Source organism: Daldinia decipiens (assembly GCF_022478715.1).
Source record: "Daldinia decipiens strain CBS 113046 unplaced genomic scaffold F4813scaffold_8, whole genome shotgun sequence".
NCBI classification, from domain to species: domain Eukaryota; kingdom Fungi; phylum Ascomycota; class Sordariomycetes; order Xylariales; family Hypoxylaceae; genus Daldinia; species Daldinia decipiens.
The window spans coordinates 635123-658033 of record NW_026054551.1 but is presented as its reverse complement, the minus strand read 5'-3'; the positions used below and the strand labels follow the sequence as shown (position 1 = coordinate 658033).

General features: G+C 45.2%; 6 protein-coding genes across 6 annotated transcripts; 3 read left to right on the top strand and 3 right to left on the bottom strand.

The window, feature by feature from the left end:
- Positions 1 to 16: 16 nt before the first annotated feature.
- On the bottom strand, positions 17 to 3861 carry F4813DRAFT_327216 (uncharacterized protein). Its single transcript, XM_049241086.1, has 2 exons — positions 3024 to 3861; positions 17 to 2812 (listed from the first exon to the last, which is right to left on the bottom strand). The coding sequence occupies exons 1-2, from the start codon at positions 3248 to 3250 to the stop codon at positions 325 to 327; spliced, it is 2715 nt and encodes a 904-aa protein (XP_049101845.1). The 5' UTR covers positions 3251 to 3861; the 3' UTR covers positions 17 to 324.
- Positions 3862 to 8208: 4347 nt separating this feature from the next.
- On the bottom strand, positions 8209 to 8878 carry F4813DRAFT_387368 (uncharacterized protein; the record flags this gene model as incomplete). Its single annotated transcript, XM_049246550.1, has 3 exons — positions 8209 to 8289; positions 8369 to 8542; positions 8609 to 8878. 3 exons carry the CDS (start codon positions 8876 to 8878, stop codon positions 8209 to 8211), a joined length of 525 nt encoding a protein of 174 aa, XP_049101844.1.
- A 2224-nt stretch (positions 8879 to 11102) lies between these two features.
- F4813DRAFT_352205 (uncharacterized protein) lies at positions 11103 to 11403 on the bottom strand. Its single transcript, XM_049242510.1, has one exon. The coding sequence runs from the start codon at positions 11386 to 11388 to the stop codon at positions 11161 to 11163; it is 228 nt and encodes a 75-aa protein (XP_049101843.1). The 5' UTR covers positions 11389 to 11403; the 3' UTR covers positions 11103 to 11160.
- Positions 11404 to 12786: 1383 nt separating this feature from the next.
- Positions 12787 to 14167, top strand: F4813DRAFT_327181 (phosphoribosylglycinamide formyltransferase). The gene is made up of 2 exons (XM_049241085.1): positions 12787 to 13390; positions 13450 to 14167. The coding sequence occupies exons 1-2, from the start codon at positions 12985 to 12987 to the stop codon at positions 13728 to 13730; spliced, it is 687 nt and encodes a 228-aa protein (XP_049101842.1). The 5' UTR covers positions 12787 to 12984; the 3' UTR covers positions 13731 to 14167.
- A 691-nt stretch (positions 14168 to 14858) lies between these two features.
- Positions 14859 to 16855, top strand: F4813DRAFT_379652 (uncharacterized protein; the record flags this gene model as incomplete). The annotated part of the gene is made up of 5 exons (XM_049245480.1): positions 14859 to 16087; positions 16140 to 16238; positions 16292 to 16350; positions 16402 to 16548; positions 16602 to 16855. The coding sequence occupies 5 exons, from the start codon at positions 14859 to 14861 to the stop codon at positions 16853 to 16855; spliced, it is 1788 nt and encodes a 595-aa protein (XP_049101841.1).
- Positions 16856 to 19531: 2676 nt separating this feature from the next.
- On the top strand, positions 19532 to 21124 carry F4813DRAFT_379651 (uncharacterized protein; the record flags this gene model as incomplete). Its single annotated transcript, XM_049245479.1, has 1 exon — positions 19532 to 21124. One exon carries the CDS (start codon positions 19532 to 19534, stop codon positions 21122 to 21124), a length of 1593 nt encoding a protein of 530 aa, XP_049101840.1.
- Between the last annotated feature and the right edge of the window lie 1787 nt (positions 21125 to 22911).

Genomic DNA, 22911 nt, shown 5'->3' with positions numbered 1-22911 from the left:
TTCAGATATACCCTTTAATCCACCCCACTGATCTCTTATTCTAAATGGCAGGTCTTTCTCTTGTCCAAAAAAAGCCAAATTTTCCTTACGAGGCCATATACGCCTCGTCCTACTTCGCAGAACATGTTTTCACTTGTGATCTTGAAATATACAAGGATCCAACCCGTCCTCTGTTCCAGAGGGCCTCTCAGTAGACGGAAAAACTAACGGAAGGAAGCGTTGTTAGGAGTTCGACCGATAAGTATGGTTCTGTGCTCTCGCACGTGCCCCTATTTTATGTAGCCCGGGATCATGATATAAGCCATTGGAATGCATATCCGTCCTTTAACTGATGAGTGCTCCGATATCGTCCCCAAAACTCTTCTTGGATCGCCAGACACCCCTCTTCTTCTCCCGCTTCGCTTTCATGGCTTCCCATCCTTGTTCGTCGTCGTCATCCTCCTCCTTATTCATGGGAGTCACTTTCGCTTCGGCTTGAAGCTTTGAGTGAATGGCTGGCATAGCGCCGGACATGGTAGCGGTTCTGCTGTGATCGACCATTGCAACGCTGGAGACTGGTCGGTATCTTCCAGGTAACCCAATATTGCTGCGTTCTGAGGGTGCAATTGAAGGAGTATAACCCGTGCCCTGGGCGCGTATCGAGGGCGCATAGCCGGCTTGAGGTGGTTGAAGCCACGATACTGAGCTTGGCTGAACCATACTCATTGTCCGCATTTGCGCATCGCCCCTTGGTAGATCCAAGTTCATTCCCTGGCCCATGTGATTCACCATTAGATCGCCCATAAAAGAATTGCGCGGTCCCTCTGCCAAAGATCCCACAGACTGTGTTGGCATATGTCCCTGGGGTCGAAACGGCGCTTGCATCTGTTCTTGTCCCGGACCACGAGTAGCCATCATTTGCATAAATTGCATTTGCATTTGCATAAACTGGTTCATCTGCTGCGTTATCTGCATCTGTGCTTGGTCGCCGGGGGTCATCATCGGGTTAGGCATCTGCGGCATACCCATCGGGTACATCGACTGAGGAGGAATGCCACTCATAGGGTCAAATCCCCCATTCATCGGCATCCCGTTCGTCTGTACGTTCGAGGGAAGGGGAAAGGAGTGCCTCGCACCGTCAACTACCGGACTACCACGTCGTAACGCCCTCGATCGCTCTTCGTTGGCAATCACACCAACTAGACCTCCAGCAGGGACCCCTCTATTCGAAGCAGCAGATCCTCCGCCCAAGGCAAATGATTCTCTTGGGGGCTGGTTAATTAAGCCCGCGCCAAGGTACGGGTCCTGAGGCAATTTCCTAGCAAACGGTGGTAGATTGCCACCGCTACCAACTCCCTGGCCGTTATTGTCGCCCACGGTAGATCCTGGTCCACTGATATAGGAAGGCTGCGTGACAGAGGCCCGCAAGTTAGGGTTAGACGACATGTTGTTGAGACGCGCCGGCGGCCTGTTCCTGTTAGGGAATCCGTGAGCTGCAAGAATTGCTAAAGGTACCTCTTCGTCGGAATCGGAGCCATCCGAAAGGGGGATCGGGGAAACACCTTTGCCGGACCCGTCGTTTAATACCAAGTTCGGAGTGCTCATTGACATCGAGATGCTAGGGCGAGAGGCGTGAGTGTTAGTAGACGATTCGCCTGTTACCTTCATCATTTGTTGTCGATAAACAGTCATATGGGCCTCCTGCTTTCGTCTCTGCTTAGCCAGCTGCTTTGTTTTCTCTCGATCATCCTCGTCATCATCGTAATTATCCTCTTCCTCCTTATCTGATTCCTCCTCGTCGGCTATCCCCATAATCTCATCTCGAGCTTTATCTTGGCGGTACTTCTCAAATTCCGCAGGAGTCATAACCTTATTCTGCGGCATGGTCTGGGAGCGAGGGCCCGTTCTTGATGCCAACTTAGGGCGACTAGCGGATCTATCGAAGAGATTATCGTCGTCAGTCTTATTATCGAACCTAGCCGACCTAGAGTACGACTCGGTGACGCCAGACCTAAAACTGAGGGCGCTATCTTCGTCTCTCCTGTACCGGCCAGAATTTCCGCTAGGGTCTGGTGCTTCGCTAGCCAAATATTGAGTGGCGGCAAGAGAATCCCTTAGCAGTATGGTGTCTTCATCATCGTCATCTGATCGTCGGCGCTCTCTAGGGCTGTCATCATGCTTTGGAACAGGTGGCGGCCGCGTTTCATGAATAGTAGGGGACGTCAATGTTCGCCCAGACATTAACAATCCATCAGTCGAGTGATGGCTATGATGACTATGATGGCTGTTCCACGAATGCTGTGGAGGCTCAACAGGAACAGACTTGTCAAGATGAAGCGGTGTAAGCTGGCTGGCTCTATTTGGCATCAAGCTACGTTCCTTTATAGTAGCGACACTAGCACGCTTGTCAAACTTGAGCATGCTGCTAAGATCACCACCTAGATCCAACATGAAGTCCCTGTCTTCAACCTTGGGAGGCGTCGCTGTGCTGACCGTCGAAGCAGTCTCAGCCCGCGAGCGACGACGGGGCGTACCTGGACCATACTCATCAGGCATCGCGGGGACGGCAGGGACGGTGTCCTCTGCTAGTATGGTTGGCAATGTACTCTTTCTGTTACCGAAAGAGAAAGTTCGGCCTGCTTGTTTAAGGAAGCCGCTGTGATTCTTGGGTGCTAGTGGCGCAGGAACATCTGCCATGGACATAGATTTTCTAGTAGCACCACGCCAGTCGTCCTGTGGTGGTAAATCGGTTGACGAAGGAGCCGTAGAGGCGTTGCTGTGACGAGAAGAATTATCGGAGGCTGTCTTAGTAGTGTTGGAACTTCCACTGCTACTAGGGAGGATCAGTAAAATTGCATAACGCTAGGGCCAGCTTGGTAATATAACTGTACGAAGGTCTGAGACAATAGCGTGCTAAAATCTGAGTAATTCGTAACAGTGGGCAGTCCACTGCGTACTGCGTTCTGCTCGGACCAGCTCTTGGCGATGAAGCCGCGGCAAAAATAGAAAAAACGTTGGAGATATATTACTGAACTTAAACGTACCGATTATTTTTCAAGCCCGCAAACAGGTTATCCTCCGCAGCATGATCTGGAACGTTTGATCTAGGTGCAGACCCCGTCATCCGGGCCAACCTGACACCACCATCAAATGATTTTCCACTGCTTACTTCGGCCCGTTCTAGGACTCGGAAGGAATGCTCTGCTACCGGTCCATTTGGATCTTCTGCCGCGGTAGATTTCCGCCGAAAGGTGACCGGAAATCTAGGCATATAGATTGACTCGCCTCAAATTCTTCGAATTCTCCGGGTTACCAAGAACCCATAAACGAACAAAGATCTAATAGTTGCAAGTATCGGCTAGCTGGTGCGAGATCTCTGCTGGTGTGTTACGTTACAATAAAGGGGATTATTACAATAGCGAATCGAGTTGTCGTCTCGACGATGAAGTCGTAGCTTACGCCCTGTTAAATGTCTGAATATGACGCGAACCGGCGGAAAACTGCATGACGATAAAAAAGTTCAAGTCAGCTGTGTTCTTGTGCAGATGTAACCGACCGATATCTTGGGTCTTTGGGTCTTTGCTGCAATGGAACAATCGGGAAGCACTAGTCTTAAAGCCCGAAACGTGGAATGGGTGAACACTTGTGGAAAGCCGGGAAGAACGGGATGACAAGCTGAAGCTTATGGCAAGAAAAAAAAAAGGTGGTTTGTTGTTCCGCCTTAAGCCAATTTAAAACGTCAAGCAGTCTCCGTGGCGAGATTGATATATCGAACCACCCTTACAATTCTCCCGCTTTCGGACAGATCTTTTTTTGATTTTGATTTTCTTGCTCCCTGATCTATTTCGAACTAAGCAAACAGGTAGTATGTCACTTACACGGAGGTGACGATTAAAATAGGGTGGACAAGCACGGCTTGCTAGTAACGGTCGCTTGCCGGGTCGAGAGCACAGGTATTAACCTTATTTATTAATAGAGTACGTAAAGCTGCAGGAGATGCGATTCGATGGAGAAGTGCCGATCGAAGAACTGGTCGAATTTGAACAGAAATTATAAAACCGAACTGAACGATAGAACGGACGATAACGTGAAGAGACAACGTTATTGATCACGGTCGGAATATACTTTTGGCTTTCCGAACCACGATATGATGCTGAGGTGAAGCGACCGAGCGAAGGGAAGAAGAAAAAAAAAAGATCGAGGGGCACCGTGTTATCGAGAATACTCAAAGAGAGAAATCCTACAATCAAGCGATATTAATTCCCCAACTCGTAAGCTCATGCCAAGTAGCACCACAGCTTCGGAGCAGGTGAGAATATTCAAAAAGTGGCTGGGACGAGGGAACGAACGGTGGAGAGATGAAAGTATAGAGACGTAAAGAGGAAGAAAAAAAAGTAGAAAGGCGTGTGTGAGTGTGTTCAATGACGAGGATGTATGGTGTCAGGCGAGGAGGCAGCGAGACGTTATTTTTCCTTCGTTTTCGCCAATGCTTAGTTACATGTTTCTTCCAATCACAAGCAGAAAAACCTGGACCTGGAAATGATCTTGGCTTACATACTTATGTACGTTAGTAGGTATAGTAGGTAGGTACCTAAAGGTGTCGTGTAATCCGTACGTGATTTCCATGTACCCATTGTACGGATTGGATGGTACATGGATGCTAGACTCTATTTTTATGAGGTCAAGTGGTATGGAACTTTCATTCAATCAATGTCCAGTGTTGGCTGGCGAGTTCCAGTTCTATTGTGACATTTTAGCGTAGTACATATGTACCTACCTAGGTATGTACCTACCTCTTCTGGCGCAAATCCAATACAAAAATGTACCTAGCTACCTCATCTACATGTGCTAAGGTACCCAGCGAGTGAGCAACTGGGGGTAAGGGGTGGAGCAACTTATTCGCGCTAGCTACATCTGATCATGCATTGCACGATCAATTCGTCCGCTTCAAGGAACAGGCCCTGCATTGGCCAACGTTCTAGGCTCACAACCCACTAACTACGCGTTAACTTGCACTCTAGAAGGAAAACGAGCAAGGGGGAAAATACTCGTCGACAAAACATAAGAAACGACTTGGCTTCCATCTTTCCATTTATCTTCAACGTTCATGTGCCTAAAGCCAGGGTTTAGAAACGGGGTGGCATTTGTCTCAAATCAAGCATACAACCTCCGGAAATATTTACAAGTGCTTCATGTTGATGAACAGACTAAGGTCGTGTAGGTTGCACATGTACTTTTATGTATCTTACTTACATAGAGTACCTCCTGTAGGCTGTAGGTAATAAACCGAGAGGCAAATTGGGAAAAGGCACTAGAATCGGCGAGCCAACAGGCCGGTCTAAAGAGTGGAGGCGGGATACATACAGACTACATATGTAGACGCTGAGGTTTGTGTGTATTGATGTGGTTGGTATGCGATTGTATCTGCAGGACTGCACGACTGCAGTTCAAGTTCACCTGCCAACCTCCCTGCCTCCTCTAGCTTTGCATAGTCTTTGAAGATTTGCGCGCGTAGGTGCCACGAGGAATGCATCGATCGTTTGCACACATACATACCCGGTACCTATGCATTCAATACTATGCATTCGATACATAGTTGGTTCTCTTTTCCTTTCCCTTCTCCTTCCCCTCAAACTTGCTAGTTAGTCCAACAAGAATGAAAGATTTGTAACTAACGCCAAAGTAGTTCTTAAGCCGTCGAGGCTTCTATAAAAGAGAAGGAAGTCGACAAGCAAGCAGGAAAAAAGGTCGTATTTCAATCATCACAAAACTTGCTTGAATGTATTAATATGATGATTCAAGGGAGTTGTCAAGAACTAACCAATTGTAAGCCGATCCACTAACACGAGGTTCGGCGTCAATAGGAAGTGATTAGCAAAGGCCGACCGAGCTGAGTGGGAAATCGGCGCATCTTGGAACAATAAGTGATAAAGAGCTACCATAAGCTCCAATTTCTATATTTGTTCTATTATTATTATTAACTAGGTAGATTAACTATGTATAGTACTCTTCAACTAACTACGCAGATTAAGTAAAAGACCCGTACAGAAGGTCAAGCCTTTTTTTACTTTTTACCTTTACATTTTGCAAAGTTCGCAAAGTTCGCAAATAGATTAATACCTACGTAGGGTTTCCGGACGATGTTAGTTTTGAGTATCATAATCCGCTATGCCAATAGTTATTCGGTTATCGTTTTAACTTTCTAGCTTCCCGGGATTACCCATCTAATCGGTAAGGCCGCTCAAGGCACGAGCCATTCGTTCATCGTACTACATATCATAATAGACGGAGACGGCGTCTTCTCTAAACCGCGCTGGCTTCGAGAATACCGTAATGTATCACTACATGTAACTAGTACACATCGACATGTAATAGCCTCTAGCTGATCCGCCTAGTGGTACTTGGGCGCGAACACACGCACTATATACCTTGTAATAGAGGTTGATACGTATGTAAGTACGGTAACTAGTTGACATGTAAAAGTTTATTTCTTATGTACCTCGGTCCCATGGAAAAGGCGTCTAAATATTAAAACATCCCGAACATTCTCTCTTTTTGACCTTTTACGCACGCCGCATCTTGCAGCCACACGCAAAGTCTTGCTACTGCCAGAACAAGCCGAATACATATCAGATCAGCTTTTTTTTTTGTTTTTTTTTTAATAACCTGCCAACATCTCTCAATTTTGTCTGAACTTGCGGTAAGTCTCCGTTGCCCGCATATACCATTGAGCTTGGCCGCGCGTATCAAAGTCTGTATGTAGAGTGTACCCGTCCGCATACATAGGATATTAACTTATAGGCTAGCTTTCTTTTGTCTCGGATCATCGCTCGGACCTCACGTAGTGCTATTAAGCTACCCCACGTGTTAAGACTACATATAATTAATGTAGTCTTTATTGTACAAGTATAACTAATCAAATATAATGCATAAACCATCTCTACATACATAGTACGCGAGGTATGTGGCTTGACAGTACGTACTTATGGATATGAATCTACATTCAGCAGCTTTGGCTGATCAAGAGAATCCCCTGTCATACATATGTACTTGTCCAGTCCGGGACTGCTTTTAAACGATTTTAGATCACGGCCGTGTTTTGTTCCGGTCCACAATGTCAAGTCCGCCGTACCCGGAATAAGGCTGCCCAGATTTTCAACAACTATTTACGGGCTATACAGATCACTCCATAACTATCCACCGCCAGTCATGTTCTGCATCGTAGATCTTGGCTTATTAGAGATGTTGCCTTGGAAAGAACATGCCCCGAATTCTTTTTAAACTGACGAATCTGATGCTGGCTCAGGGGTTTACTTAGCTAGCCTTGCAATCTGCCCCATATTCCATCCAATAATCCTTAGCGTCGTCAGCGGGCCATGCTTTCAGGGGTTCAGAGCTCGAAAACCTCGAAGCGACCGGTAGCCCGGAGATCACTGATCAGATCTGACATGCGAGGCCGGATACTACCACCCCCTATATCATACATATATGCTTATCTCCTAACATAGATACATACATTTACAAAAGTCCATACATAGTAGGCTACTAACATACCTATCAGCTCCTATATTAGCTCCTAATTGTGAATGCTCAAGTACATATCCTTCCCGCTCAGACCAACGAAAACTTGAGCCCTGCTACATATGGGGGAGGCTCTAGTTTTAACGCTAGACGGACCCCAGCTAAAAAAAGATAAATACGACAATAATGGCAGAGGCTTATCAAAACCTGGATCGGGCATAAACAACTACTCCCGGGGACGGGGTTTAAATCTGCAACAAGCCCGCCCAGACAGCCAGAGGCGCAAGTGCATAACCAAGCTTAAAAATTGAGCAATCGGAGAGATTATTCACCAGCCCCTATTTCGCCGCCGACGTATGTAGTATTCGTCATCAAGCCTCTCGATCCTCCTTCGCGTACATACAGTAATTGATCTTCAAGAGGATCTACACAAACGAAATCAACCCTACGATTTAGTATATGCGCTCCTACAGCAACAAAGCCTTTGCAAGCTCCCTATACATGCCACTAGCGTCAACTACGTGCTCTGTTCTCGAGCTCTGTATGTACGGATCTAGAAGTTAGTAAGAGAACAAAATTCTCGGCCGAAGAAATTTGTATTTCACGAAAGCCTATCCGTAGTTCGAATATGATAAAAGGCCTAACCTAATCATTGCTAACTCATCCACACGAACGCGCCCACCAACCAATTCCACATTAATACATTGTTCAGCGCCCGAGACAATGGAGGCCTACGTGTTGGTAGTAGCCGCTAAGTCTCGTAAAGGGGCCCTTGGTGCATCCCTGGAACTGGAACGACAAGAGTCAGCATAACCTCTCTGACTAAATGGGAGACGAGAGATAAGACAGAGAGTGAAGTTTGACATACCGGGCACATCCTATTTCCTTGACCATGCACATTATCAATGTGCTGAGCCACGTGCCTCATATTCATGAAGCCGGCTTGCCCACAGCCGGGCCATCCGCACGCGTTGACGTGCCTAGTTAAATGGCGTGTCCAGTTCACCGCGTGGGACCCGCACAATGGGCAGGTGAATTGCCCCTAGAAACGGTTATTCAAATTAGTTTCCTGCTTTACATATACAATCTATAGTTATAATATACTTACCACTGGGGGTGGAATGGCACGTAACTGAGCTAGATTACCGGGCAGTGGTGCCACGATAGGGGCAACAGCGGGAGCAACGGGAGCCACGGCGGCAGGCATAGGGCCAGCACCGGCGGGAACCACCGGCGCCACCGGCGCCATCGGTGCTACGGCGGCAGGCAAGGCTCCACCGGCTGGAACAACCGGGGCTGCTGGACCGGCTGCTGGACCGGCTGCTCCCATAGGAGCAATAGGGGCGGCTGGGACGGGAGGGGCTGCTGCAGATGACATCTTGTCTGGGAAAGGTCTGGCGAGGGGAGTTGAATGGTCGAGAAGGAAGATGAAGTAGACGATAGGGTGTCTTGGACAAGAGGTGATGAAAACGAGTGATAGATGATGTATGGACAATAACGAAGCCTGTGCGTATTAAAAGGCTGCAGGTAGGTGAAGTGAAGTGAAGTGCAGAAATGACAGTAGTAGGCAAGTATGAGACTCTTGTTTTCTGCTTGGGAAAGAAGGAAGAAAACCCTAAGCCTGAACTTTTAGTCAGTGCAGAATTTTCAAGGAAAGGTGGTGAGTGAATGGGCCAGGTTAGAAATTTTGGAAGGCAGTACCTAAAAGCGGAACTCTTTAGAATCTTTCATGGAACCTGCTTATGTAGGCAGCGAGGGGCCCATGTGTTAAGTCTTGGACAGCTGGGTGACAGGGCGAGGGGCGAGGGGCAAGGGGCGACGACGAGGATGGGGAGATGAGGGGACGCCAGGACAGTAACTGTGACGATGCTCCAGGCTAGCATCACAAAATAACAGAATATCGAATCTTAGCCGTGCTGGGCTTTCATAGAATCCTGCAAAGAACGTTGTGGTCATCAAATGGTATAGTCGGATGAGTGACGGCGTATACTGGTTGTTGTTGTTGTTGTTGCGTAAGAGGGCCTCAAGACCTGGAGTAATTCTGCCTTAGAAACGCCAGCTTGTGCGGTCCAGGATTTGTACAAGAGAGGTAAATCGTACAAGCCTGAACGTATCTAAATATGGGTTATAGGGGAAGGTAGACGATAGACGTTAGACGTTAGACGTTAGGGTCTTGTTAGTCTTGCTTTATGTCCCTTATAGACGGCGTCACATTTGTTGGCGCTTTTCAGTTATTAATTGTGTACGAAACTCACTGAACTAAGCGTTCTTATATCGCTTGTACTTATTCGAGTATACGCTCAGTCATTAAAAGGTAAAACATGTAACGTTGAGGTCTGTAAGTGAATCGGTTCAAATATAATTCATTCAGCCTTAAAATATAAGACCGATTTTATTCATAGAGCTGAGTGAGGAGAGAGTTTTGGTATTACGCAATTAAGTCTAATGTATATATATAATCTATAGTTGAAATGAGAATAAGGAGTGGCTATACATCCTACTATTAGAGAATTCAACGTGCCATAGGCTCAAAACGTGATGAAACAATATTTTAAATTTATAGTTAAGAAAATCTTATCTATTATCCTTACACACGTTGTGTTACATTATTTTAGACTATTCTCCAGTTGTCGTTACTCTTGGGTTCTAACATCATTAGAACTCGGGTCTTTTGTTTGTCGAGTTCGGAGTGACTGGACGGTAGGTTAGTATTCTCAAAAAGGCTTCTTGTTTCGAGATGTGCCCAAACCTTACATAAGTTCCCAGTCGCGTACATTGGGGTTATGTGCCCATAGACACTTCTGCATGGATTTCTGGTTGAATTCGTGATGGAAGTCTTGCACGTTGACGAAGCAAAGTGTTGGATGAACAAAACGCGTCGATGCCTTGCAAAGTTCAGATAATTGGCCATCTTTCAAAGCTGAGATTGCTTAATGACAAAATCAATAAATATGGTAAAGAAACTTACCGTAATAACTCATGTATCTTGGTAATGACCCCTAGGCCTTCCTTTACCCCCTAGATGAAGGCACCCGGGAAGAGACAAGGCATATTTAAGGGTTTGAGTGACGCTGTTTGTTTATGCAGGCAAAAGATTATAGGCACTGTCACCTAACTGAATAATGTGACCACCAGTAGAGGTCCAGCAGGGTTGGTGATTGCGGAAACATAGTGACCATCGATGCTCTTATTTGGTGCATGATGAATAGCCTCTTGGAGCAAAGGGCTCCAAGTCTCTAGCTCCGGTAAAAGCGACGATAAAGTTGCATTCGACACAGTAGACGACCAGGTTAAGAGTCTGTTGTGTTCGTATCATCTTCTTCCTAAAATATCCATTGACAACTTTACAACTAAATGATATGGTAGAAAGCAGACGCTGAATACCCACTTCAGTTGTTATTACCAAGGATCACGTCAGTTTTGGTAAAGGCAAGGATGCAATGGATCTTGTTAGCTTCCAGAGCAAGCAAGATGGGCCTTTCTAGGTTTCGAATAAACTCCTCTGCTACTGGTGCGTCCTTGAGGTGATCTGTTGAATATATTCCACGATAAATTACGAGGTCGGCTTTGAAGGCTCTAAGCGGATGTCCTAGTGTAAGAGAACTATAATAAGTTAGAAGTGTCGTTTGAAAAGAAACTAAGATGGAGCTGTGGTCTAAGTTATAAGAGCTTAGAAGATGTTTGAATGCCTAAAACAAACAGGAAAATGACAAGCAAAATAAACGGCACACATAACTTGTTAGACTTTATCCACTGAGATTTAGCCCTGATATTATCTAAATCTATAACAATATCGGCTGTAAGGCGGTGGCCATCAAGGGAAATAGCGATAGCGTTTCTATTGCTGATATCTTCTTCATACTTATTGATAATAACCCCATAGGCCATAGGAATATCGAGCCTCTTGCACTGACTGAGGAACATTTCGGTGAAGTTTCGACGACCGAAGAGTGAGTTGACTCGGAATGGATATGCACTGGTTAAAGCCACGCCTTCTCGATTCCATTCAAACTCTTGTGGTGGCACCATTGGTGTACCATCACGACCAGCAAAAACAATTTCGACTTCAACACCCTTCCTCCAGCCCTCTAGAGCTACTATCATACCGGCTACGCCAGCTCCAACAACCAAGGCTTTTGAACCTATAAGTGGATAGCGCAATACGCCATCAACAATAACATTCTCCTTACCGATATTCCAGTGGTGAATGTTGATGTGCCATTGGCAGACATTCTGACAACGTTGAATTTTTCTTGGTAGAATTAATATGGTAAGTTGTGTATGGTGATATTGATGGCAGAAATGGTGTTATTGTGTCTGGATGAACAGCCAGCACTTATGTGCTATAAGGCGTGTAACTAGGCGTTCCAAAGTCTCAACTAATAATACAAGATACCATACCTAGATATGGAGATCGCCACTGTACACAGCTTACGAGCATCGACCATCAACTTACATGAGTAGAGGTTGTTATCGTACCAAGATAGGCTGAGAGGCTCTACTCAATAGTGTGACTAACTTATACCTTTTACTATTATTTTCTTATATGTGAACTAGTTGTATAGGTACGCAAGCGGAATCTTGGAAGGTTACATCCCGGAAGGTCCGTCTTGTTTCTTTAGATAAAGCTTTATCCATGGATGTTGTTATAGGTAGATCATTTATCTACAAGGGTACGATTATGCCCTTTTAGGGTTTAGATTAATGCATTGTGTAGTTACGTAGGTACTTTGTAAAACTCGATCTAGGTACCTATAAAGCATATCATAGGTATCATATAGACTTATGTTATATTAATTGGCACTTTCAATAAGATGCGAACAATAGTTGATACTATATACCTGACGACCTATAAACAAGACGTAGCTAGGTTAAATAATTGCTGTCGAGAAGGGCAACGATAGGTATACTTGGTGCTGATAACGAGGATGATCTGAGGTAAAGACTTCTAGGTCCTGAGAATACTTAGAGAATATATAACAAGTTGAAAGACCTGGTAATATTAATGTATGAGGCTTCCCTGTTTATAAGTACTAGTATGCATGCGCGCTTTATACATACTGTATCTTGAATTTATTGCTTACTATGATAGTATATGACTAACTAATAAACTGGGAATTGGAGTGGTATATGATCTATAATCGGCGCTAACATCGGCTGAAGTCTGCGCTGATTGCCCTTCCGTATCTACCCGGAGAGTCCCCCCTACTGTATATCCTGTTATAAAGATATAACTACTTAATATATAGTTAGAACTTTCTACAAATCTAATTGGAGCTTATTATTCCTTTATCGAGTTTGTACCCCGCGACGCAATCTTTTTATCTGGAGCGCGTTTGCTTAAGCTTAAGCCTCCCGCAGAGAGAAATTCGGCAACACGAAAGAGCTAACCCAGGTCCGTCCGTACGCTTCTTTTACAATATACTCAGTTTTAGTTCACTGTTCCCTGGCATAATATACAAGACACGCCCAAACTCTCTAATCATGACCGAGGCGCGAATCTCGGTGCTCTGCAGCGGTAATGGGTCAAATCTACAGGCGCTCATTGATTCATGCGCCTCTGATGCGCCTGATAGCATACGAGGCAAGATCGTGAAGGTGACGGTGAATAGGAAAGGAGCATATGCGGTGAAGCGGGCTGAGAAAGCCGGCATTCCTACGGATTACTTTAATCTGGTCAAGGACGGATATCACAAGCTCGGCGAAAAAGACGCAGCCGTGCTCAAGGAAGCAAGGCTAAAATATGACGCCGATTTGGCAGAGAGAATACTGCAGGACAAGCCAGATCTTATTGTTCTGGCAGGCTGGATGCACGTCTTGACGACGAATTTCTTACGTCCGATCAGCGCTGCTGGTGTGCCGATTATCAATCTCCATCCCGCTTTACCAGGTGTGCATCGAAGTTCACTCCAAATAGGCTTTGACTTATTCTAACAACGGCTGTCATAGGAAAATATGACGGTGCGGGTGCAATCGATAGGGCATACGACGATTTCAAGGCCGGAAAGCTCGAGGACAATACAACTGGCATAATGATTCATTATGTTATTGCTGAAGTCGACCGCGGCGAACCTATTTTGGTTCAGAAGATCAAGATTGAAGAGGGAGAGAGTCTACAAGATCTCGAGCAGAAGATCCACGGATATGAACACGAATTAATCGTGAAAGCAACTGCGCTGCTAGCGGAGAAAATATATACTACAAAGGCATCCAACGGTGTTGGCCTATGAGACCAGAACGAAAACGCAGGGCCTGTCGGTATTTAGGTAGAAGCTGCTTTGGCCCAGCCGAGTGAGTCTATTGAAATTCCTGCCGCTTGGAAGTGCGAAATCGGTGTTACATATGTACATGCATGTATGCAGCTAAGGTCCCGGGATGCGAGTGAAGTTATCCGGGGTGAGGAAAGGTAGACGAGACGGGCCGGAAATACTACGAATTGTTTCAATCGTAAAACGTATTTGGAGCTTTTTGCGGAGGATGGAACCCCTTTCAACCAACCAGACAACCAGGAGGTATCGGAGATAAACGAGAAGTAAGGGGACCGCCGATCAGAGTGGTTTTTTCACAATATGTACAGTCAGATAAGGGTTCAAAATAGGGGACTACGACGTTAAAATCATCCCCAAGCCCCCCAAGCCCTTCCAAGCCTGCAGGATCAGAGGCCTCAGCACTTGCAGCACCAAGACGAATGATGCAAATGCTGGACTAAATGTCTTGGCAAACTATGCTATTTGCAGTAAGATCGGCTCTACTCCCGTATTAGTCTTGTACAGTGTACGCCACTGTACGCAGCTCTTAGCCTCAAAATTAACGACTTCCCGGCGTTTACAGGGTTCTTAGATGCTACGCAGCGCTGCAACTCTCAAACAGGCCCCAGAATAACGAGTGAAATAAATCATAATACATACATGTCCATCCATAGGTAGGTAGTTACATGTTATGTTAATGTTTGGTACATGTAGGATTCAATTCTTAAATATGTACTTAGTAATGCATGTTTCCTACTTTTCGAAGTTTCTTCTTCTTCTTCTTCTCTTCTTCGTTGCTGTTGTTGTCTACTTTGGTCTTTGGTCGTTGGTCTTTGGTCATTGGTCAATTCTTATTTTTGGGAAGCCAATTAGCAAACAGTCAATCCATACATACCTACGTTAACCAAGATTCATCCGACTTTGCTAGTCTAAGTCGAGAAAGTCTAAAATCGAGGCAGTGCCGTCCAGTTCAATTCTACACTAACCCATACGGTAGCTGGTGACCTACCTACATTTCTATTTCCACTCTTCCTTTACTCAAACTACCTCATACTACCTCATACTACATATTTCTACTCATCTACAAATACTCCTGTAAGGTCACCAAGCATGTCTTCTTTGGATAACTCGGTCTCGGACCCGCGTCGAGGATTTGTTCCCTTCAACCGCGGTTCTTTTCTACTTTCCCAGGATGAGAATCCCTCGCCAGCATCACCGCACGGCCCTAGCACGCTTACCCATCTGCTTAAGAGTCGTTCCCATACCTCATTACACAACTATGGCAGCACCTGGCGAGGTGCCGTGCCCAACCTCTTAGATGATGAGGAATCCGGCCTACTACCGTCTATGTTCTCTCGTCCCCCATCCGAACCCGATGATGAAGCCCACCGCCGGTCGCAAAGCGAAGAGCGTCGACTCCACCAAATACTCCATAGTTCAACTATGCGCTCTATGCTGCTTATTGGCAAGTCGAACCCTCGATATAACTGGGCGCGCTACTGGAAGACGGAAGAACAGTTGAATGAGATGAGGAAGCCATTGCGCGAATACTACGAGCGCACCAATTATTTGGTACAGCAGTATCTCTACATTGATCGTTTGCTCGACAGCAGTCTGCCCCATGATCTACTCAACGAGTATAACGATCTACCTCATCATTCGTTCAAGGATGTGGATATCCCGGCTACTATTTCGGAGGAGCAATCAAGCGGTGCTAGCGTCACCAAAAGCAATAACGGAAGTGGCCAGGGTGGCGAGGACCTGCTCGGTCCTATAACCCCCCTCACGAATTTCTCAAGCCCTCAAAATGTTACCTTTTCGGATGGCGAGGCGGGTGGCGACAGGGATGTGGCGGCTCCAGGTGTAGTCGTAACGAAGAAGGTTAAGCGTACCCCGAAGGACATTTACCGTGCTACTGAGACTACGCCCCTATTTGTTAACGACGAGGAAGAGGATGGTCCCAAGCCCGAGGTTCCATGGCTAGAGGAAGACGATGAATTGGACAGTGGCGACAAGATTGTGACGACAGCCATTTATGTTAACTTTACGGCAAACGTGCTCTTGTTAGCGGGCAAGATTGCTGTCGTCGTTTCAGTATCGTCCATGTCAGTATTAGCCAGTTTGGTTGATGCGGTGTTGGATTTCTTGTCAACGGTCATAGTGTGGACGACTACCTGGTTGATTTCCAGACAAGACCAGTACAAATACCCTGTTGGCAGACGTAGATTGGAACCTTTAGGTGTTTTAGTCTTCTCAGTCATCATGATCACTTCTTTCGTTCAGGTCGCGCTGGAGTCGATACAACGACTGGCGTCGCCTAATCACGAGTTGGTTGAAGTGTAAGTAATTACCTCATATGGCCATATCTGACTGAGCTAACCCTATTTCTAGCGGCATACCGGCCCTCAGCATTATGCTTGGGACGGTCATCATCAAGGGACTGTGTTGGTTATGGTGTCGGTTGGTCAAGAACTCGAGTGTTCAGGCTTTGTAAGTGCTCTCGACGGCTGGTATCATCACACTCGTATGCTAATAATATGCAGAGCTGATGACGCAATGACGGATGTGATTTTCAATACGGGATCCATCCTCTTCCCTATAGGTACGTTTCGTGAGACTAACTTGCCTACCGACTTTTGCTAACTAATAGTAGTTGGATTTTACGCCAACATATGGTGGCTAGACGCTCTAGGTGGTCTTGTTCTGTCACTGGTCGTCATCTTCAACTGGTCTAGAACATCGCTGCAACACATTAAGAATCTAAGCGGGTTCTCGGCAACCGCCGATCAACGGAACATCTGTAAGTCTACCTTTCCCTCCTCTCAACTGATATTCTAACTAACTTGTCAATAGTACTTTACCTCACAATGCGTTTCGCGAAGACGATCAAACAGATCCAGGGCCTGAATGCCTACCACTCGGGCGATAAACTAAATGTCGAAGTTGATATTATCTTGGACGCATCTACCACGTTACGGGATTCCCATGATCTTAGTGAAAGTTTGGGCTATGTGCTAGAGTCAGTTCCAATTGTGGATAGAGCATTTGTCCATGCCGATTACGCGAGTTACAATCTGCCTACACATATGGAACAGCAGTGCAACTGAAAACCTTAAGGGGATGGTCTTGGTTAAGAGTAGGAAGTGTGTCTAATTTTGACAAGGAAAATTGTTGCATAGCTCGGTTTGTTTCATTTCAGGCTCGGTAAAAGAAAAAGGTCGTAGTGATTTCCACCGGCGATAGTATAGTGTCCTATATTAAGTAGCAGGCTTTATGCCATTACAAGATACCTTTTGGTCATGTGGTCAATCTGACACATAGCATTTTGTCAGCATAGCAAATCCGAGATGTTTTACAATTGCTTTACATGCTATTTACGTGTTCGCTATCTGCTTTCTCATCGCGTAAACGGATTACATTTGGGGACGCTTAGTCGCGATTCAGGTGTATAATACTGTTTATTGGGCTTAGTTAAAAGAGATGCCCACTGTATACTAATTTAGATAACTACTACCTAACCTTGATGATGTAATTCCAAGTACACGGTGCTTTAAGGATGAATGTGCCAAATTCATTTAATACCTAATCCCTGAAGCGGAAACTAAACCTTCAAGTAAACTACCTACTGCGTCGACAAACTAATTTAGTTGATCGCTATGCTTTTGGGGAGTCTTAGACCGGAGATAGTGTGAATTCCAGATAAACGTTAAAGATACACTGTATTCTCACTATAAGGAGTTGCTTATAAAATATATCTCTTGCCAATTGTAACTTTGACGGGGTGGCTTATACGTTCTTGTTAGTCTTTACTCAGTGATTGTCCTAGGGAATCCTCTCATGCTCAGCGATCAACTTATACAATCTTAACAGGTAGTGATGTATGCTTGATATCTATCTGTTACTTACTACTTACACATCAGTTGTACTTGAGCTTATCTTTAGGTTTTCCTAACAACGTATTCCTTAACTACTAAATGCTACTATAACCTAAGCGTGTAGTCTTTTTGTTCTGGCTTATATACTAATATTTTGAGATTATGGTTTCATTTAACTATAGACATTAATTTAACACATTGTTAAAACTTAAGGCTACTTTCATTAGTTAAGGCTAAACTTTACATAAAGTTTACAGGCTTCTTTTAAGCCAAATATAATGTTTATATTAATAAAATAATATTTAAATGACCGACTTTGGATATTTATGCTAGGGATCTTTCTATTACTTAATCAACTGTACGTTTATATAAGGGGATCTATTGAACATACCACTACATCAAACAGGAATTTTTGTAATAATGTATATGCTATCACAGTATATCTGACAGGATCTCTCTATTGTATGTACTATATAGCTAACTTACAACCTCAGCCAACACACTGGTGTTCACATTTAGATCCACGGCACTATGATATAACAGTTCGTACCCTCAGCATAGTTAGTTACAGGCTTCCCAATTTGAAATAGCTAGTGTTAGGTTTTTATCCTCATAAAAACATAAAAGCTACACATTTTTCCTACTTGGTGGATTGTTTAAGTTAGCATATAGCAAATGTGCATGACTTTATGAGACAGAAAATGGATAAGTTCTAAAAAGGCTTGGATAGAGAAACCCACAGTGAAACATTTCACTTCACATCTATCACATGACATTGAACCAGGGCTGCTCTGCAACACACCGTGGCAAAAAGTCTCATCATTGAAACTTCTTTGTAGCCTTTCTACGCAAAATAAAAGGAACTAGGGACATATGGCTCCACGTAGCATTGTCCTTGGGTACCTAGGTAACCTAAGGTCATAAGGGGTAAAACGGAGCAGATGTACGTAAGTATATTGCTGCTGTGGTGATATCACTGGATTTTCCATTTAATGACAGTTCGCCTCGTTATTTTACGTCAAGGCTACTTTGCCGCAGATTTACAACTCTGAGTACAATAGACTACAGATGAACTACTCTCCCATTTTCGTACATGAACGAGACGACTGAGAGCTCATGTATTATTTAACATCAGAAAGCCTTTTTAGTTTACTATTTCGCAATAGCTAACTGTCTAATCTATACTCATATCACAAGGCCAGGCCTACCAAGAGGTACTTTGTAAAAATGGCCTTTTACTTGGCTTGTTTTAATAAACAAGTCCGTATTGTCTGTCATAAATGCACATTAAACTACAACAGAGGACACTACACTGCCAAATGCCTTACATATGTAGGTAGATCTGTAGCCTTGTACTTTGTAGCTCTGTTTCCGGGGTATCCAGAAGTGGTTTTGTATTCATAGGCTTCAATTGTCGTCCAATTTAAGACAAGCTTGCCTACAATGCCGTTCCCATTCCTGTGAGAGAAGGGACATGGAGGGAGTAAAGGACGTCCATCTCTGTTCTTTCCCTGGGCTTCAAATCGTCTTCTTCTAACGGAGAGTCTTATTGCCAACATCTCCTTGTTCAGACTCGGGTGATGGTGTGTGCGTCAATTTCACTTACATACGCCGACTAAGCACAAGTAGGCAACTCGCCGAGTCGGGGAGGTCGACGTCAAGAATCTGCCACTTTGCTTTGTCGTCTTGAACGAGGTTGGCCCATGAACCTGTGGGCCTTGTTGGATTCAATATTCCAACTTCTGCTCTCGCGTCTACCTTCCTAAAAAAAACACTTTTATATACCTCCTTCTCGAGCCAACTTTTAACATTCTTTTCCGATTTCCTCCTAGCTTGATTCTCGACATTTTCTACAATCGTTTTCTCTTTCAACCTTGATTTCTAGATACCCATTTCGCCATCTATATCATGGCGTCCCTGCAAATTCAGAGTGCTTATACATTCCTCGCATTCCCTGCCGAGCTCCTAGACAAGATCGTCTATGAGTTATCCCAGACAGACTTATACTACTGGTCCCTAACCTGCACCAAATTCTCAAAGAGGATCCTGCCGATCTTATACAAGCTAGACCTGGGAATAGACCCGTACAAGAAAGATCGTGAGGAACCCTACGGATGCTACAGATCTCTAGCATGGGCATGTCAACAAGGAATAAGGGGTACCTTCGAAATGGCACGCAAATCGGGAGCAGATCTAAACTATTTCTTCGAGCTTCAGTCCGGATTATTAGACCAATCATTTCTATCTCCTTTGCAAGTTGCGCTCGTCTATGGACACGAAGATCTCGCCGAGTGTCTTATTGAGGCTGGGGCAGACGTTACTGCTATCGCCTCCTGCAACGGCAATTATTCGGCTATGCACTTTGCAACATCCGTCTCGATGGTCAACCGATTACACGCTGCTGGCTGGACCCCCGAAATTCATCGCCTTCATGTGCCTTACAGATCTGTGATATGGTGGATGCTACAGAGAGGCGCGGAACTTGACGCTATGGAGGCTGCCCTCGACCTTGGCGTCTCCGTTGACGATGAAGGCTGTGGTCTTTCGATGTTGCATGCTTGCGGGGCCCATAGACTGGACGTAGTGCGTCTCCTACTAAGCCGAGGCTTTCGCTTTGAGGACCAGTCTATTCTTGAAGAAAACTCAGTAATCGGCATTCCAGGAGTATGCGAGCAACTCTGTCTAACACTCGCGCTCCAACGTGCTGTACTTGAGACGAGGGATGCATCCAACACGACAGAATTGATCCGACTGCTTCTCGAGGTGTACGTAAACTCCGGAAAATTAGACTATCGCAGCGAGATTACCTGGCTGGTCTTGGCGACAGGCTCTGGCATACCACTTGCAGTGCGCTCTCTCCTTTGGGATTCCCTGGTCGTCCAATGTGGTCTACCGCAGAGCTCCGATCTTGCAGAAACTTGGGAGAAGGAGACCGTTGGTTATATTATGGATATGTTACACGACATCTTGACCGGTGACGACGGCGTCGTAGAGCTTCTGCACGGAAACCTCAGGTCTATCCTTCGGTCTATAGGGTTCTGTCTTCGGGCCGAGGGGGGCTTCGACTGGGTCCGCGTCCAGCCTCTAGTCAAGACGTTGATACGGGGGAGCCACGAGCACATCGATATCGTCTGTACGTATCCGACCCACTTCACGAACCTCTATCTCAGTAAGAATGACGAAGCCCTCACGCTCGAACTTATCGGTATCCTACTCAAGAACGGCGCAGATGCGGAGGCTAAGCTTGGTGACGAGGAGTACGGCGCGGATCTGTTGCACCGTTCTGTTGGCATAGGGGCCATCGGACGAGTAAAGGTGCTCACCGATTATGACGCTAGAATCGACCCCCCTACCTTACAAGAGATGGAGTATCCGATCATGTTCGTACGAGACGATTTGGACGAGGAATTGCGGATTAAAATGGACAAGGCACAGAAAGAAATTGCCCAATTTCTAAATCTGAAAAGGAAGGGGTTAAGAAAGAAACCTGGTAGTTCGTAACGTGGTATTGGTAAGTTATGGGAGTGGTGATATATGAATTGGGACTGGTTGTTGCATGGCACGTCACGAATATAAGGCAAATGGGCACCATACTTGTATGTAGGTGGTTCAATTAGCACAATCAGAAACATGTGGTATGCTACAAAATGTCTTTATGGCTACGTAGAGGAAACGTGTAGATGGGACCTGGATCAACCATCGTATATATAAATTGTGTAGTCGCTGACAGTCGCAATTTAGCACGGTTAAGGACGAACTCTTAGATATTCTCCTTGACACGAAGAAAATTCAACGGTATGTAAGAAACGCTATTTTTGCGCGAAGAGCATTCCAATTATATTAGGTTAGGTACTTATGTTTATGGAGATACATGCGAGATACCCAGACCGCGAATATATCTATGGCAAAGAGCTTCTAGCTATATTGATAACCAAATCGCATATACGCTCTCACAATATATATAGCAAGCAACTAACCTTTCTTTATTAACTACCTACGTGTTAAGGATTTAGTATATATAGTATAGTTAGAATGTACCTGTTGATGGTTAGATGGTGAGGTTCCTAAGCAAATTCGAAGAGTTCGTCCGTATTACGGGAAGACGAGGACAGTCAGAGACGACCAGGAGCGATGGAAAGACGGCTAATATCTAAACAGTGATTCCGGGGCTCTAGTTGTCAACACGACGATGAAAATCCCTTGGGGGGGAATTACAGATATATGGTAGAATTAGAGTCGACGAGATTTAAATAATGAAAAGGGGGAGAAAGGAGAAGAAAAAAAAGAAGCTCCCTCTTCAACGCCCAGCCAACTGTTATTCTTTTTCACCGACAGTCACTACTGCGCGCCCTACTTTCGCTGCGGGTATTTCTTTGCGGCCGTGCCGGTCCTCGCTAGGTAATGAGAGTTTTACCATCGGCAGGGGTCACATCTGGCCGTATCTGGACTCAGTTGAGGGTCGCTAAACCCCAAGTGTGTGAATCGAACTGTGGCCTCTAGGTCTTAGCCCCCCTCAGTTTAGGTGCCTAGTCAATTCGACCAACTGGTCTCCGGTGTTAAAGGTCTACTTGTCTTTAGACATTATAAAGCTTCCAATGGGTGGGGGGGGAGGGGGTGAACTGTTGCCGTGCTGGGCAACCAGGTGGCGTGTCTGGCAGCTGGTCATGTGGTTGAGTGTTTGCTTGACAACCAAGGTACGTGCATTTTACACATCAGGAATATTTTGACGCATAGATAGGTAGGTACCTAGGTAGCTTAGGCTCTAATTAAATCGCATAAAAACCTATTCATAGCCTTCTGTAAAAGCCTAGCTTTCGTTAGGTCATATGTACGCAAGCTATCTTCACTTGCTTATGATGACACCCGTACTCGCTTAAATAATATTCCATATAAATATGCTGTCAATCAACTTGTCTCAGGACAATAATCAAAATCCTATAGACTTCGCTTATCGCGGTTGTCACGAATACAATGCGCTTCAATGTCAAGCTCTCTAGAAGTGAATGGTAGATTTGTGAAGCCTCTTAAAACTTTTGATTACTGTGGAGGGATTTAAATGGTATTGTCTATACCTACTAGCCGTATCAAATAAGGATTCGTCTAGAGAGACGTCGATGTTATAATTGCTATGATAGACCAAGACTGATAGTAGCGGAAAGGTAAAAGGAGGGCGGGCCGTGTAACACGACTGGTATGTCCGTGACCGTATAGTAGCTCAACCCCCATTGGTCAATTTGCCAGTAGCTGGACGAATTCGGTAAGTTCTAGTAAACTACCTCCCACCCCCG

Coding starts and splice junctions, on each gene's coding strand:
- F4813DRAFT_327216 (XM_049241086.1), bottom strand. CDS start 3,250: ATGCCTAGATTTCCGGTCACCTTTCGGCGGAAATCTACCGCGGCAGAA. Junction 2,813..3,023: donor GCGGGCTTGAAAAATAATCG/GTACGTTTAAGT, acceptor GATCCTCCCTAG/TAGCAGTGGAAGTTCCAACA.
- F4813DRAFT_352205 (XM_049242510.1), bottom strand. CDS start 11,388: ATGGCCTATGGGGTTATTATCAATAAGTATGAAGAAGATATCAGCAAT.
- F4813DRAFT_327181 (XM_049241085.1), top strand. CDS start 12,985: ATGACCGAGGCGCGAATCTCGGTGCTCTGCAGCGGTAATGGGTCAAAT. Junction 13,391..13,449: donor TCTCCATCCCGCTTTACCAG/GTGTGCATCGAA, acceptor CGGCTGTCATAG/GAAAATATGACGGTGCGGGT.